General features: G+C 40.4%; 1 protein-coding gene across 1 annotated transcript in view; it reads right to left on the bottom strand.

Moving 5' to 3' along the window:
- Positions 1-14,862: 14,862 nt before the first annotated feature.
- LOC103381025 (homeobox protein OTX2-like) overlaps positions 14,863-17,175 on the bottom strand; it is a 4,275-nt gene continuing 1,962 nt past the window's right edge. Inside the window, exons 4-5 of the mRNA XM_025057053.1 lie at positions 17,071-17,172; positions 14,863-16,578 (exon numbers count right to left, since the gene is read on the bottom strand). Coding sequence (XP_024912821.1) covers positions 15,934-16,578; positions 17,071-17,172 — 747 coding nt within the window. The 3' untranslated portion in view covers positions 14,863-15,933. The remainder of the gene's footprint in view (positions 16,579-17,070; positions 17,173-17,175) is intronic.

The raw sequence follows: 17,175 nt of genomic DNA, 5'->3' as shown, positions 1-17,175 counted from the left end.
CTGTGTGGACATAATACTTTATTGTGAAACAGTACTAACTACACACTGTTGCTTCTGTTTTTCAAGAGTCTGCTGGTTTTCAACACAGCCTGGCTAAAAAAGAAGTCATTCTGTCCCGTTCTTGACTGTAACCTCGTCTTTACACAGACCTGTCACTGATGGGACCTGCTGTGTACAACTATACTAATATCAAAATGATTCATCCAGCACTAAAGCAGAGGCACTTCTGTCGTCTGCCTGAGGTCAGTTTGTGTTCAGATTAACAACAGGCAAAGGATAAACAGAAGCTGGAAATAAACCTCAGTAAAACTCCACCACCTGACGCCCTGAAGCAATAAAAACAACTCTCATAGATAAGCTACTGTATAGTTGTGCTGCATTTGGCCCTGTGTTGTGTGGGTGCCAGTCAAGTGTATCTGAGGCGGAGATGGATTCCAGATTAAGGACTTAACCAGAGGCCTGCTCAATCCCAAGATTCACTTTTTCTTCAGGTCTTTTAGCAGATAAGTGAGAGTTTCTATGATGCAACTAAAGCCTGAGAACTTTGGGATGGCCGTCTGAATAAATAATGGATGACATTTTCATTTATTTCTCATTTTAAACCCAATAAATTGGCAGACCTGAGCTTGGGTTATTCAGGTTCAGCTGGACTAGCATTTTGATCCTCAGTTCTCTTCGTTAAAAGGAAATATAAAAAACCCAACTAATTAAATGTGAAGATATGAACCTGAACCCTGTGCAGAACTCTCACAGGGGAAAGTGAAGTCAAGTCCAGTTACTTTGAATATGCCTCTGGTGAGTAAGATTTGTCAAACAGGGTCTGCGTTGTATGATGGAGGGTCATAAAGGTTTGACCTTATATAACCTCAAGTGAAAAACTCTTTTTTCTTTTGTTTTGTTTTAAAGAAAACTATTTTATTAGCAAATGGGGATGGGGTTATTTTGGGGAGTGAGGAGTGGGGAATTATTTTGGATGTTCAAAATGGGGATGGGGTTATTTTGGGGAGTGGGGAATTATTTTGGATGTTCAGTGTTTAAAAAAATATCAACTATTTTTCTAACAGATACTAGATTTTAGTTAACAGTTGTTACTCAGTGTAAGCAAACTCTGTATGTGTCTGAATATTACTGTGTGGTAGATGTACAGTAGGAGAGCTGGTGAGTGAGAAAATGTTGCCAACACTGTGTCCAAACACACACTTAACACACTGCTACCGTAAAACATTGCCCAGACAATGAATGTAGCCAAATACTCAGGCTATGTTTAGCCTTCTCTGGTGCTCATAATAAATGGTCTATATTGTGATACTATTTTTGTAACTTAAATATTATGGTGTAGCTTGGTGAACTCGCTCGAAGCTGTCAGATGACTTCAATAATAGCCTCAAGTATGGAAGATGTATAACTGATAATACACACTCGCGTGGTCGTTGTGTCTAGTTTGCATGTGCTGATCGTACAAATACGGTATGAACACGATACACACTTAACACGAAAACTTTGCACGGTGGATTGCCAACCAGTTATTCATGCTGCGAGAGTTTGTTGCAGACCAAGGTGTCTTCCATGTGCGGGGCGGCCATATCTGCAGCCCATCAGTTTGTGTGTAGGTCGTCTCCAAGGAGCAGGAAACAATCCTCATACTTGATTTTGAGGAAGTGTGTGTGACGTTTGTGGGCGACAACTACTATATCCAACTTTGTACTACTATGCTAACCCATCAACACATGCCAGCTCGTGGTTTGCAGTGAGCTGGCTGATGTCACCTTGTTGTTTTTTGAAGGCTGTGTTTTTAAGTTGATGTCTGGAGGACGGTCTTTCCTCTGCATGGTGTGGTGGACAGTTGACATAGTGTTGATAATTACTGTAGCTCAGGATTGGTGATTTCACATCTCAAAAGTGATGGATCCATGGATGAAAATTAACTTTATATAAGAAATGGTTGTAGCCATGCAACAAAGTCCTGTTCTGAAGGCTCTTTATTTACCGTATGCACTGGAACAATTTTATAATTTGTCCCTGCAGCCTGGTTTAAGATTCATTTTCACTTTGACAAATGGAAATGAGCTGTGAGCTAATTAGCATTCACTTTCAATCAATAATAAATCTGCAATCTTAACAGCTTTAAACCAGCACTGATTCAGTTTGGTCCCAAACACAGGCTTTTGAATTGACATAACAAAATGACATAACAGTGCATCACTTAATACATCAGCTTAATATAAATTAATGTTGTAAACTTTTCAACATTTTGTCACTGCTAATTTTTTTAAAAAGAGGCTTAGAATAACACTAAAACAATGTATGTAAATATCCTCGGAGGTGCAAGTTCTTCTTATGTCATGGTGAATAAAGACACAGTGAGCCGACAGAAAGTATGAATATAAATAATTAAATGTTTTATAAATCGTTAAGTTAAGCCTGAACCAGACAATTTCTCTTTTTGGCTACACTCTTTGAAACACATAGCCATGTCCATTTCTTGTACATAAAATAGAGCTGAGAAAGGACAGTGAGGACAGAACCAGGTCCAGGGTCAGTCACATACGGGTCTTACTGCAGTGTGACATCAACAGTCAGTGGATGCATCTTGATCAGCTGCCCTTTATAAACACACCAAATCTACAAAATACTGCTACTAAGGATGACTGAAACAAAACCACATTGGCATGTGGATGGAGAAACGGCTGCAGCACCATAACAGGACTCTCCTGTTTGACTTAATTTTTATTTAAGCCTGTTGGAATTTTTTTTCTTTATTTAACTATTTTCTTTCATTACAGGTGACCTTATGCACTCTCTCCTTTTCTCTGACTTTAGACTATAATGTTTCTGAAAAGTCAGGTTCTTGTGTAACACCACATCATGAGCTCTTACCTAATGTTATTATCTTTATCATACACATTCTAACTGACCTTCATTCCACACAGAAAAACCTCAACCTTCTCAACTGAGTAGCTGACACTTACTCGACTGCAGAAAACCTCACATTTAACAATGCATTCCTTTAAAGACATTGCGTTTTGTACAGTTATTTTGTATTGTTTCTATCATATTCTCCTGTATTTGTCCGGTGCACAGACAATCGCTATACACATGTCAATAAAAACCTGGGGAAAATTCAAATCTGCTGTGTTCTCTGGTCTTTTTTCGAAGTGTATGTAAATAAAGATATAAAGGTACAGTCCGTGATACAGTGTGTTGAAATTGAGCACAAAGCATTGTGTTGCTCCAACAGAGGGCGCCCTTTACCAGCTTTGAGACCCAGTCGTCTCTCTTTATAGACCATGAGCATGTTACTTGGAATTGCATCATATTAAAGCAGTTTTAATGAGCAGTCTAATCAGGAACATACACACGTGATGAATGTCTGCAAAATTACCGAACAACCCAATATGAACATTTATTTATAAATCAGAGCGTTTGAAAAAAACAGTTTTTGGCTCAAAGTCACTCCTGGGAAAACTGCTGTTATTTCAAGAGTTGCTTCACAGCAGAGACGGTGCCCTGTTATCTGATGATGGTAACAGTTTTACTTTCAGTAATAATCATCTGTTCCTAAACTAGATGGAACTCCATTTTTACTTTGTTGTAAACAAAGTAGTTATTGTTTTTAATTAAAGGCCAAGTATATCATTATTTATTATGCTTATTTAGTCATGTTTTTTGTTGAGTTGTTTAGCGTTTACATAAAAAAAAAATAGTATCATGGAGCGTCCAGTAGGGAGAGCTCTCTACCTACACTTACAGACGTGAAATTGATTGAATTATCACACGTTTTATATGAAAACTTAGTGACAAAACAACCCCATAGTGTAAAAAAGCGCAACAATGTTGGTGACCAGTGCAGTAGCCCACTGACTCTCGAGGCAGGACTAACTATTATGGTTGAATTCTCCTCTGGTGAATTTTGGGCTTCTGATCCCGCCTAATTAATCCAGACCCTGGTGGGAGGAAATATTATCTGGGATTGGGAAGTTTGAAGGGTTTTGAAGGCTACAGTACACATCTGTGATTGTCTGTGGAAACAGTTGTTCTGTGGTTGTGTGATGAGCATTTCTGACATTAGATTAAAAAATCACAACCCATAACTTTGAAAGTTTTTTTTATTTTTTATTTTTTATTCTCCTCCTCCTGTAAGATAGGATAAATATGTAATTTGTAGGTCAGGATATGGATTAGGCATTAACTGGATTAATTCAGGTAAGTGATCCTGGCTGGGCTGTACAAAGGAATGGCGGCAGCACCAAGGACAGCTCCACAAGCAGTTTGGGGTAAATGGAGTGATTAGGTATGCAGCTGAGATAACTGAAGTTATAGCCTCTGTGTACAGTGTGTGCACAAATAACAACCACAATAATTGTGTGTGTGCGGGTGTGGTTTTGTTATAGCTATCTTTTGTAGTGGAGCCCTTTTATCCTCAGGGGGACATTTTGCAGATATTGAGATTAAACATAAATTCTTCAACGGTTCAGTTCAGGTTAATAGGGAATGCATTTTGTCTATGTAAAGTCAACACAACTCACAGCTGTTTTTTTGTGTATTTGTGTGGGTGTTTATGTCTGTTAATCAATAGCTGTGAAATCTCTCCTCTCCAAGGACCCCCTCCGAAGGTAACAAGGACATTCATAATTACACCATTGTTCCATCAATCCACCAATAACAACAAACTTTAATTAATCTGGGACCAAGGATGATTAATTGACTTAAGCTCTGTTTTTTTATTTCCTACTTCACATCTTATTCATTTATTAAACTAATTAAAGTGTTAAATTAGATCCACTATTAACAAATCCAATTAGAACAAACATTATGACAGCTCAGGCTGCTGTCCTGTGTCCTCACTTCATCCAGCATTATTCTCTGTTGTGGCTCCACTTGCACGTGTGAGCCAGGCAGAGTGTATTAAACAGTTGTAATACATTTTATGGAGTTTAATATGGTGTGTTATCCTGTTAGGGAGGTGGTGTTGTGGCAGTAGGCCAATCTACACTGCCTTGTGTTTCCTAAAGTTGTGACTCGCCCTGCAGATGTCACATGTCATTGTTTTGACACAGTAGTCTGTAAGTTTCTGTAAACTCTGGTCTTTGTTTCCATCTGCTTTGAGGTTCCATAGGTAAGAGCACCAGTCTGATGCTCTGCAACATTGATGTGTACAGTACAGGTGTCTGTAATCAGGATGATCACCTCCACCTCCTCTGCTGTGGTTCTCCTTGCTTCCCTTAATTACCTGATGTGCTCCACCTGTGTGCAGCCCTCTGGTGTGTATATTCTTCCCCTCCATTTCACTGGACTACCTTGTTCTGTCTGCTTGTTAACACTGAGTCTTGGACTTTTGTTGTTTTGGTGAGTCCTCAGCTGCTGCATTAAGGAGCAGAACACTGGTGACAGACTGGGTTTGTGAGGTACACATAAAAAGAGTACAATACAAAAATAGAGACAATACAATATGGTATTTTTGTATTTGCACTTCTTCTGTTCATTGCACGAGTTACAGAGGAATATACTTCCATGTATGTGTAGTCACAGCTTTCTAAACGTGAAAAAAAAAAGATTACATGTATGTGTAGTCACAGCTTTCTAAATGTGAAAAAAAAAAGATGACTAAGATGACTAAAAATGACTTACAAAAGCATTTAAATTTAAACAAGTGGAAAATAGTGTTTAATCAAAGCACCCGATAAACAGAAATTCAGGAACATTTCCTACATTTTTTGACCAATAGAACTACTGTAGTCCACTACACCACTATAGTGTCTCTCCCCACCTCCATTTATTCTCCCCAGCACTGCTGTCATTGCTCATATTCAGTCCAGCCCTGGGGTATCAAAGCAGTAATTCCCTGTAAATGATAACTAATGACGATGAATTTTTCACCCTCGTTGCTTTGTGTCTGTCATGCTCCAGGCAGGTCTGTCACTGTGTTTGTTTGATGTATGCTACGCTCTGTCGGCGCAGTAAGAATAAAAGGGAACCGTTCATCCCTTCTTTTCTTCTCTCTGCAGCATCACCAAGAATCATGGATGGGTTCTCACCTGTTACAGCTTTATCAGACATGCGCTCGACTCCAGTGACACGGTGGGTGAGAGCTGCCTAGAAAACATTTCTCATTACACGACTCCAGTGACACGGTGGGTGAGAGCCGCCTAGAAAACATTTCTCATTACACCTTATCACTGGGACACAGAGGGAGGCAACATGAGGTAAATTAGACGGGTGGGTTGCGAGACGCTGAGTGGATGATGAAGGAAGGACTTGGAACTTCAAAGTCTTCCTGGCTCTGTTCAAACAGAGTGAACTCGTGCGGGAAATCAACATGACAGGAAGCAACCAACACGTACGGCTAATTCAGACTAACGTTCTCATTCAGACTAAGGTTCTAAAGCCTTTACTGCAGCGCCCCCTTTCGTAGGTAGGAATGTTGTCTAGCTCCATAGCTATTACTTCAGATATACATGGAATATTATTTTTTTTTTATAAAGTCCAAGTTTTCTTAATGTATAGATCAGTTCATCTAGTAAAACTCTAAAAATCTTTTTTGTGAACTTTCAGTTGACCTTTGCTCTGTTTGTGTGGTTATTTTAATTCTCCTGCACTATTTTGTTTGTTCTGTCACTTTACATGTCTGTGAAGGATGGAAGTGTAGGAAATCTTCAGTCCCATCTTTAACAGACTGTTGAGATGCTAATTCCCGCAGCAGCAGCAGCAGCAGCAGCAGCAGCAGCCTTGGACACTTCTGTCAGGTAAGTGTAAAACAAAAAACACATTCATTAAGTCACAGAGAGAAACGGTCAGAAAAATCACATCATTAAGACAAGGAAGGGAGGGGGAGAAGACACTTTAGCCTGTGCCTTTTGTCCACCAGTTTCATCAAGTCTTTCAGCTACAGTGTGATTTTGCTCTTTGTTTTTCTGCAGTGAACAGAAAATGTTGGTAAAATAAATTTATTTTAGAAACATTTAACTAAATCCTCACATCATTTTTGTTGGTCCAATGATATGAGGATTAGTTCAAGGACAGTTTCTTTGCATTTTGTGTATTTAAATACTACTCAAAACCAAAAGTGTCCCTAAATTTTCTACCACGTGCCTAATGTTTTTCCAATGTGTAAAAAGACTGTTTCTTCTTGGGTATTACCCAAAGTGTTTTTGTGTGTGTGTGTGTGCATGTTTCTGTGTGTGTGTGTTCTCATTCCCGCCTGGTGGATTAGTGACGTGGTTAAAGCTCACTCTCTCACTGATAAGGGTATGTGCTGCACTCTCCCGCTTTGCGCTCTCCACGCTCACTTTCAGATAGCGCTAATGAAATCTGCCCCGCACAATTGTAATGCAAGCAAGACTCATTTTCCATGGAGCTTGGAGCTGTCAGCTTGGCATGACTGTAGAGAGGAGAGCCAGCAAAGAGAGGGGTGATGGGAGGACGAGGTGGGAGGTGTGTGCGTAAGGTGTGTATTTGTGTGTGTGGGGGTAAAACCCCAGCATCTTCTTACTGTGTAGCCCCATTGAAACACACAGCAACAGTATGTATGTGTTTTAGAAATTCTAGAGCCAAAACCCACAACACCCACCAGAAATAACTTCCTCTCAGGTGAGTCCCCTGATTGGGGTCACCTCCAGGTGTGTGTAATGAAGTGAATTAGCAACCTCGGTCAGGTTCATCTCCTTGAACAGCCCCTGTGGTTGTCAGTGATAAATCAATTACAACACTTTCCAAACAACAAAATAAAATAAGATCTACCATTCGGTGTTGCAGATACATTTAATAAAGGGAATAAAAGACTTTGCTCTCTTTGTTTATCATGTAAATAAGTTACTCTCGCTACAACCCATCCTTTTTTTCTCATGGCGTCACTCTTCTGACATTCAGGAGTGTCTTACTGGCATTCATTATCTTTCATTTCTCTGCTATCATTAATCTAATGCTATCAGTCTTCAGAGAGTCACTGATTGGTCAGTCAGTGTGTTCTGGACAGGTTGGAAGAAAAACCTGCTGCCACAGCGGCCCTTTGTGCCCAGGTCTGATCTAACATATTTCATTTTGACGAGAATCAAAGTGGTTGACCTTACGTCCCTTTGTGGATCTGTACCTCAGTTGAGCCGAGTCAGGTCAGGTCAATTGTCTTTCTGATCACATCTCTTGATGTGATCAGCTCAGCAGAGAGTAATGGAAGGGAATACCAATTTGGCAGCATTACAGGGATTATTACAGTGGCACTGGTGATCTTTAATCTGAGATAGACAGACTGTGTCATTTGTCTGCACTTAAAACACAAATGCTGCCGTGCAGGTCGGCCGGTCACCATCCTGTAAGAAGAATTAAATACTGCTGCTGCAGATTAAACAGTTTAGAACAATTAAACGCCAGTTGAGTGAGTTGGATCAATATGAGCTGAAAAAATGTATTAGGACTCAGACCATTTTAATGCACTCGAATAAAACATTATTTGTTGAGAGTGAGGGCACAGAGATGATCACACACACACACACAGTGATGTAGAGCATATGCTTAATCACCACTTGGGTTTCCTAGGAAATAAAAAAAGCTGCAGTGGATTAAATCCTCTCCAGCTGAACATTAGACAAGTCCAGAGTTCAGCTCTTATAAAAAAGCTCTCCACAGAAAGGAGAGTGGAGGGGGGCTTGGTAGAGAATCCTAGCTTGAAGGATTCTGACTGATACAGCGGACGAAAGGTGTCACATTGTGATGAATGATGGACTGATGAAGGAGCGAATTCATCAGCAGAGGAGCGGAGGAAAGGGCCGCACAAATTGGCAAAGGGAAATCGAAGTGGCTCTACTTTGCATTTCATTTACATGGCTGGCCATATCGACCAATCGGATTGGAAGCAGAGCCCGTGGCTTAGGAAGTAGAATAAAGACTCCAAATGCCTTCACTGCTCTCATCTCTCCGTCTCTCTCTCTCTCTCTCTCTCATAATTCCCTGTCTGTCCTTCTTTTCTCCTGCTCCCTCTCTCTTCTCTCCTCACTGTTATAATACCCTTTTTCTTCCTATTCTCTCCTCTCTGGCGTGGTGTGCTCTAAGAAGACCCTGCCCAATGTGATAGTGGGGTGAGGGGAGGTGTGGAGGAGGGGTGTCACCCACAGAAAACTAGTGTGTATGTGTAAGAGAGAGAGAGAGAGAGAGAGAGAGAGAGTAAAGACACCCATTCGATGCTCAATGAAACACCAGGCATTAGCATTAAAGTCCACTGACTCAGTCAATGCAAATGTACACACTAATAAAGACACACGTTACATGATAATTAGTCGATAACTGTTCTGTAATGAGTGGGTATAATCTACTGGGTGATCACATGTTAAATGAAGCAGGGGTTCATTAAAGATGATACACTCTGATGTGCAATGATGATGAGAGAGCGAAGGATAGTGTGTGTGTGTGTGTGTGTGTGTGAGAGAGAGAGAGCACTTCCTGTAATTTTCATTTAAGTAATGACATGTAGACACACACACACACACACACAACACACATTAGAAAAACCCACATATCCTCAGGGACTTCTCATTAGATTCACACTCTCCTGCTCCAACATAAACCCTCACACTGAAGCTATAATTTGTTCCATTTTTGACGCGAAACATTTAAATTCTCATTCTGGCAGATGATATTTACTCTTTTCATTCATTGAACAGCTTGTCTTAAATGTATACCACATTTTTTAGAGCAGAAATCCTTTACTTACCCGTTTGTTTACCTGTCGTTACAATAATGACTTTTGTACGGAAACCCGAGGAAGACAAAAGGTTTCCATCATGCCCATCGGCAAGACAGTGAGGAAACAAATTTAAATCCTTAAATAGTTTCTCGGGTGGCTTTGCTCTCCGTCTTATCAGTTAGAAGCTGTTGACATAACATCTGGTGCTGGGGGGCAGAGAGCAGTGGAGGGACGACATCCTCACCTCGGACTCTCATAAGTAGAGACTTCATCAGTCAACTTTGATTGACCAATGATGTGTTAATGATATGTAAAAATAAGTAGTAAGTCATTTATTGTCATTTGTCTTAGACTGTCGTTGCTAAGCACAAAAAAACTATGCCTTTCAAATCACATACTTCAATTTTTAACATTACAAACATTAACATTCCTTACCTAAAATACCTAATCCATTGATTTGAAACCCTTGTTTTAGAAAACATGTGGATCGAACTGAAGACAGGGCCAAATGTCCATCAAATATTGCGTAATATTTCCCAAAAGAGAATGGGCGGGGATACCTTTAGCTGCCTGCTCAAAAATACCCAAAGATTATTTTTTTAAAAACTTGCTGTTACTATTTACAAAGTCAACCCTTACAAAGAATATCAGCTCTTATTGAACATCATCAAACATTGTCATTTTCTATGGCCACACACACACATACACATAAATGGGGTGCCACTCATTGCCGTTAATTATCAATAACAATACCTTATTTGTCAGGGAGAAATGTTTACAATGGGATGGCCCCCCTGTGGCGTGTGAGCCCCTCCCCCGACACCACAGTGTGTCTGTGTGCCACCAATTACTGGGTGCAAACTGAATGAGGTCATAACGGGATGGGGTCATTAGCAAAACAAACCCACCGACCCCGTGGGGCAAATTCAGGCGAGGAAGATTTTACCCCAAACATCCTTACAGTTACTTGCAATTTTTAGAGCCCGAAAAGTAAAAATTTTTTTTGAAAATTTAGTTTTCTCAAATTATGTTAAATAATGGCTCTGTTTCAGAACCTGTGCAGCCATTACTAATACAAACCAAGGACAAGCTCCGATTTAAAAACATAAAGGCGAAAGTTTGATAAACATGGGGGGAATCTTAAAAACCAATATTAATTAACCTAAATGTTAGTATTTAAAGCAAAAATATATTTAAAAAGACCACTAGAAGCTATTAAATCAACTAATACTGTAATAAGAAGAATTCTGTTGTTGATGTTTGTATGTATCTACTTCCTCCGGGCTGTTGTTGAGGATCTGACTCTGAATCATCTGTCGGTGTCTCTGTGCTGACGTCATTGTGTTTTTATGATTATAAAAAGTAGGACAGTAGAGTGGTTGTGGGTCACAGTGAAGCTGGCATGATCAAATAACACACACATACACACATACACACTCATTACCAAAACAAAGCAGTCTACAGTCTGTATGCAAATATTTCTTTTCGTTGTTTTAATATGAATTTTCCAGCCACAGTGCATTTCTAATTCATGCGCTGTAATATTGAATCAGAAATAATAAACTATGACTTGTATTTCAAGCCCTCAAATAACCAGGCATCTGTATGAACAACAGCCTCGGATGTCAGACACATAAATGTCATTTTCTATGTCACGGAGAGCAGAGCAGCACACTGGATTTATGGCAATTATTAACTCTACTATGAAAATATGGAAGATGCTAAAAGTGATTAGTGATGGGACTGGGCTTTAATGTGTGCAGTCTTTGTTGTCCGAGGCCGAATCCAGTTTGTGTATCTCTATTGTGACGCGTGTAATCCGCATGCTCTCTAATCCCAGAGCAGGTGGTCAGGCGTGTGGCGACCGTGGGGGTGCGGCGAGAGCACACTCCTCCTGCTCCCCTAAACGTGCTCACACTCACACGTTCATGTGTGTCATTCATTCATGGAGCTAAAAATTAAAATATGTTACCAACAAAGAAAAGGAATAACAGTTGAAGCACACACGTGCGCAACAGTGGCCACAGCTAAAACACACTCCCAGAACTGAACCTCAGCGACACACGTGCCATCGTTTCCAGTACATCACTCCCCGTCCGTGCGTTCAGAACTGTAATCTCGCTGCTGCACTTAACAGGTGGGCTTGAATTGAGGCGGGGCAGGGGGAGAGGCATCTGTCGACACACTCCACATCCATCCGTCCTCCTCCTGCCCTGCATTACCTTTCCATCTGCCCAGGGACAGAGTGAGGATGAGGGTCGATAACGCAATGGAAATCAGGAAGCTGCTGTTGCGGGGCCTCAGAGTGTTTTCCTCTCTGTGGGCTTATGTCCCACTGACCTGTTATTGTAGCAAAGGAGAGAGAACCAGTGTGTGGGTTCATAAGATCTCTCACACTGTACTGTTGACTGAGGAGCAACGGGAGGCCCCTTGACCTTTGGCCTTTGCATTGTAGCAGCAGCACAGGGCAGATTGACAGTTGGGGTCGATGAGTTTCTAACAAGTGGCGCGCTTAGTGAGCCGTCAGCACTAATGTGTCTGGTTAATTCTCTGTTAGAAGGAAACGGAAGAAGACACAATTGAAATGATCTGATAGATAGATTGATCGATCGATCGATTGATTGATTGATTGATTGATTGTATCTTTTCTGATTGACAGCTCCGTGTGATAAACAGTCTATATTATGGAGATGTTTCTGTAGTTCCTGTTAGCTGACATTTCTTGTATTCCATATGGAGCCTCTCTGACAGAGGTGCCCTCTGTCCTCCCGCTGCACCAAATGCTTTTAGTCCAGGCAGATATAAATTGGGACATTAAAAGGATGTAATCTGTTATTAACACATCCTGCTGCTTCCTGTCAGGAGGAGATTGTTTTTTGTTTTTTTTTGCCTTCTTAATGGTTATGAGTGAATTGCTGACAGAACCTCCACAGTTTATGTAATCCAAGATTGAGCGATCTGGATTTAAAATTATTTTTTTGGAAATAAAATGAAGTAAATGAACAAAGAATTACCTATAAAACATTATTTCTCTACTGGCAATACTTTTTTTTTACGTATCCTGGATTTTCTACAAATTAGTAGTCAGCTTAGTGTGTGTGTGTGTGTAAATCACGGTGCCATATAGTTTCTCCCCACTTGTTAATAAACATATAAATATTATGATATATATTATTGAATTGCCTATTTATCAGTATAACAATGTATCATACAGTATGACATAGTTAGCCATTAACTACCTTCATACATGTCAAGGTTGTAAAGACATTTACATTTTATTTGTTAAAAAATTGCAGTCATGATAGTGTTGTGGAATAAGGCATTGAAAAATTATATAAGATGTATTTTATTTTAAAATAAATTAGCATGGATATATCTAATAACGTGACAGCAGCTAATGTGGGTTTCCCCCTCAGGAGTTCTGCTTCTGTTCTCTCACATCAAGCGAGTCATTTAGATCCCACATTATTCCACTTATTTAATATTACGACATTAAACTAATTTAAGCAATTACTCATTTCACACATTTTTGAGCTAGTTCTGGAACCTGTTTTTTTATTATTATTATTCAAGTTGCCTTCAATGCTTTTGAAATGAAAACATTTAGCCTTTACCTTATTGAACAAGCTATTTTATATCAACTTTAATGTAAACGCACTTCAACGGCCAGTCTGACAGCAGTACAGAAACACTATTGTTTCATTGGTTGGTGGGATTCCTCTACTCGGTGCAGATGAATTATGTATGTGTCACCGTGTGGGGATATGTGACGGACAAGGACTCTGTGGGAATGTAGGACACACACTTATGCATAACAATAGTCTTCGGTTACATTCTCACCAACAACGTACATAAATATCTTCAGTGTCTCTTCTCCTCCACGAAGACACTCTCTCCTCAGTTTTATCTGACGCTGTCATCGCTGCTGATGCAGCAGCTGCAGACAGTCCAGAGCCACAGTCCACGTCACCGAGTGGCGGTTGGAGTGTATGCAAATGTGGACGTTGTTACTTTGTTGCAGCTTACTAATGCTTTATTGTTAGGAAATAGAGACATGGTATGTGTTTTATGCTTTAATCCTGATCTCTCAAACATCTGTTTTCTTTTTTCCAGACAATAATGGATGTGTTATTTCAGTTAAGTCATTGTACATCTCTATCAGACAGTGTGAAATCAGGATTCTGTCGGTTTGGGCAATATAAGAGCTTTTGTCAAAAGATTTTGGTCAAATCTGGATGGATGGATGGATGATGGATAGATAAATGTTTACACATTTAAAAAATTGTCCACTTTTCACTGGACATGAACTACATTGATTTTCATTTCCTTTTTATTAAAGTATTTACTTGCAATACCATGTCTGAATTAATACTATGTAAGTAAAGGAACAATCTGTGTTTTTCCTTTTCCGTGACATCATGAACAGGTTGCTGATTTCAAATTATCGCTGGCGGGGCAAGGATTAATACTGTGCGTCTGTCCCATCCATATGTGTCCCTGAGTTGCTGCTGCTTAATTAAAATAGATAAAGTTGGGGGCGCCCCCTGACTGCAGGACAACCCAATCCCAGAGCTCTAAATATACAGGGACAGAGGAAAGGAAAAAGCTGACTTGATTAAAAAGTCATGGTTAGTTGTGTGAGAGGCAGACATGTTAGTTATTGCATCTCCTAATCCTATTTATTCAGCACAAGTTTTTTGGTATCTTGAATATTTGGTTTGGAATCTATATCTCATAATAATTTGTCTTGAAAAAAATCAATATTAATTTGGTTGTACTGTCCTTTACACTGCGGCTGAGTGAACAGACTGCAGCTCTCATTCTCCGACACGACTCTGCTGTTTGTTTTCAGACATGATAAGCGTTAAGTGTGGGGTCAAACAGCATCGAAGCCATTGAGCGGCAGCAAAAAGTCATGCCATAGTTTTTATTAAGTGGTCTCACATCCTACTTGGAACCATACCATGGAGAGGTTCTATATATATTCTACATTACAAAAGTGCTTGCTTTATAAAAACTACAAATATAGACTCTCTGCAGATCTGCTGCCCCACACATCAACCAGCTCCTGTTTGCCTCTGGATCCGAGGGCAGCAGAACTCATTTCACATTTCTCTGTGTGAATCGTAACCAAGCAGAGCAGCAGACGTCAATAGAAATGTTGGATTATCCTCTTTAGGAGTCGGGATTAGCACAGCTTCCTCATAACCTGCATTCCTGGTGGTGGCAGAATGTGATGTAGCATTGGAGAGGAGGAGGTGTGGTGGTGTAGTGATAGTTGTGTGATCATCCCCAGTCCAAATATTTGACTTTTTACACATGTGGGCCAAGTTGTCTTGTGCTTCAAAAACAACTTAGATTATTTTTTCTTCTTGGTGACACATTGTGTTGTGCAGTGAACAAAAACTGTTTCATCAGACAGAAAAAAGAAAACATTTGTGAAAGGTGGAGATTTCAGGTCAAGTGGACTTTATTGTTATTCTGTGTTTATGGCCTTCTCTGTACTTTGCAGCCCACATTGAGACTGGCTTCACTTCCAGTTACATCCAACTAATATGAATCCTTATAATAATTTACTTAGGCTAACACATGGGGATAACATGAACAGAATCACAGCTGGGCCTGTGTATGCAGAATAAAATGTTTTCAGGCAGTACAGGGGATTACAGTTACAAAAATCTAACTAAAAATGTAATAAATCATAGAGAACACACACACAAATCACATACACACTCACTCAGAGGACATTTATGAGAACACACAAACAAACTGATTGTCTTGTATAACTAGCCTTAAACATATTTTTCATAAATTAAATAGTGCATCCAGGTTTATGTCAGAGCTGCCATTTCCCTCTCCTTTTCTCTTTCTAACACACACACGCACTGAGCTTTGATCAAAGCTTCTTTGTGCCAACAACAAAAAAAAAAAAACAAAAAAAAAAACAGCAGTCTTTTAAGGAGCTTAGAAGAAAACCGGACCTATTCCTCAAACTCAGCCAAGGTAGACCTGCTTCCTTCTGCTCTTTCTTCTGATCCTCGTCTCTCTTTGTCAACACATTTGTTCCATGTCCTTGATCAAAGTTGGACAACTGAGTCTGAATGGTAAATGACCATGAACAGGATGAGACACCAGACGGGCAGCTCTGCTCCGAGGTAGAAGTGAGGGCCTTAAGGGGCCACAGCCTGCAACTCTACCACTGACTTCTCTGCAGTTTGTGGAAATGTCCCTTTAGTTTTTTATTTTTTATTTTTTATTATTCACAAAACTTGAAATTTCCACGCAGATTGGTCTTTGTAATCCAAACAGTCCGTGTTGAAATTGAACTTCCACGAGGAACCCGTTTGGTCCTTGTAGTCCAGACAGTCGCTGCTGAAACCGAGTCCCGCCGCTCCGTACGCCGACGAGGAGAGCGTGGAGGCCGGGTTCAGGTGGCCGGACACGCCGCTGCTATTCATGGTATTCATGGCGGCGCCCGCTGCGGCAGCGGCGGAAAGCTGATGGTGCATAGGCGAGAGGTAGGAGCCGCAGTCCATCCCGGTGAAGTAAGAGGAGGAGCCCGTGTATCCCTGGTTGTAGCCCGAGGCCTGGCTGTAGGTCATGGGATATGATCGCTGCATGCAGGAGGAAGATGATGAAGAGGAGGAGGATGCGGAGAGAGGCTCAGGGAGAGGCGAGATGGAGGCCGGACTCCAGATGGACACCGGTGCTGCGCTGCTGCTCACAGACGGGAGGGTGGTGCTGGAGGGCGGCGTGAACTGGCCGCTGGCTCCGCTCTCTGAACCGGTTTCTCTGAGCGGAGATCCTTTCTTTTTGACCGGCCTGTTCACGGCCTTGTTCTGCACTCCTGTCTGGCTCTGCTGGGCCTGCTGCCGATGCTTGGCCCTCCGGTTTTTGAACCAAACCTAAAATAAAAGAACAGAAAATAATTAGAAAATATATATGCAATACATAAGAAATATTATTACATTGGTCCATAACACAATTGGATTAAAAAAAAATATTTTCAACAAAAATAAAATAAATCCATATTTAACCATATTATATTACAATATTTTGCGTTTTTTATGCCAGTGCGTTTAAATAATAACCCAAAACTCTTCAGTTCATGTTTTTTAAATTTTGAATCCAAAAGCTGACCTTTAAACTTCGTTAAAAGAAAATCTCTAAAAACATTCTCTTTATCCTGTTATTTTTAAATCAGTTTTAACTCACTTTTAACAGTATGTTCAAGTATATAATATATTTCTAATTGTGTTATATTTAACGCGTGTGTGCATCATTTTTTTATCATTTGAAAATACAGTTAAGTTGTATATACGTAAAGTCGTCACTTGTTGATTCTCGATCGTGGTCTATGTGGGTTGGTGGTGTTACGGTCCTGGTGGGATTCTCACCTGGACTCTGGACTCGGGCAGGTTGATCTTCAGGGCCACCTCCTCTCGCATAAAGATATCGGGGTAACGGGTCTTGGAGAACAGGTTTTCCAGAACGTCGAGCTG

Source organism: Cynoglossus semilaevis, chromosome 7 (genome assembly GCF_000523025.1).
Source record: "Cynoglossus semilaevis isolate Cse_v1.0 chromosome 7, Cse_v1.0, whole genome shotgun sequence".
Taxonomy (NCBI): domain Eukaryota; kingdom Metazoa; phylum Chordata; class Actinopteri; order Pleuronectiformes; family Cynoglossidae; genus Cynoglossus; species Cynoglossus semilaevis.
This window is presented reverse-complemented; position numbering and strand designations above follow the sequence as displayed.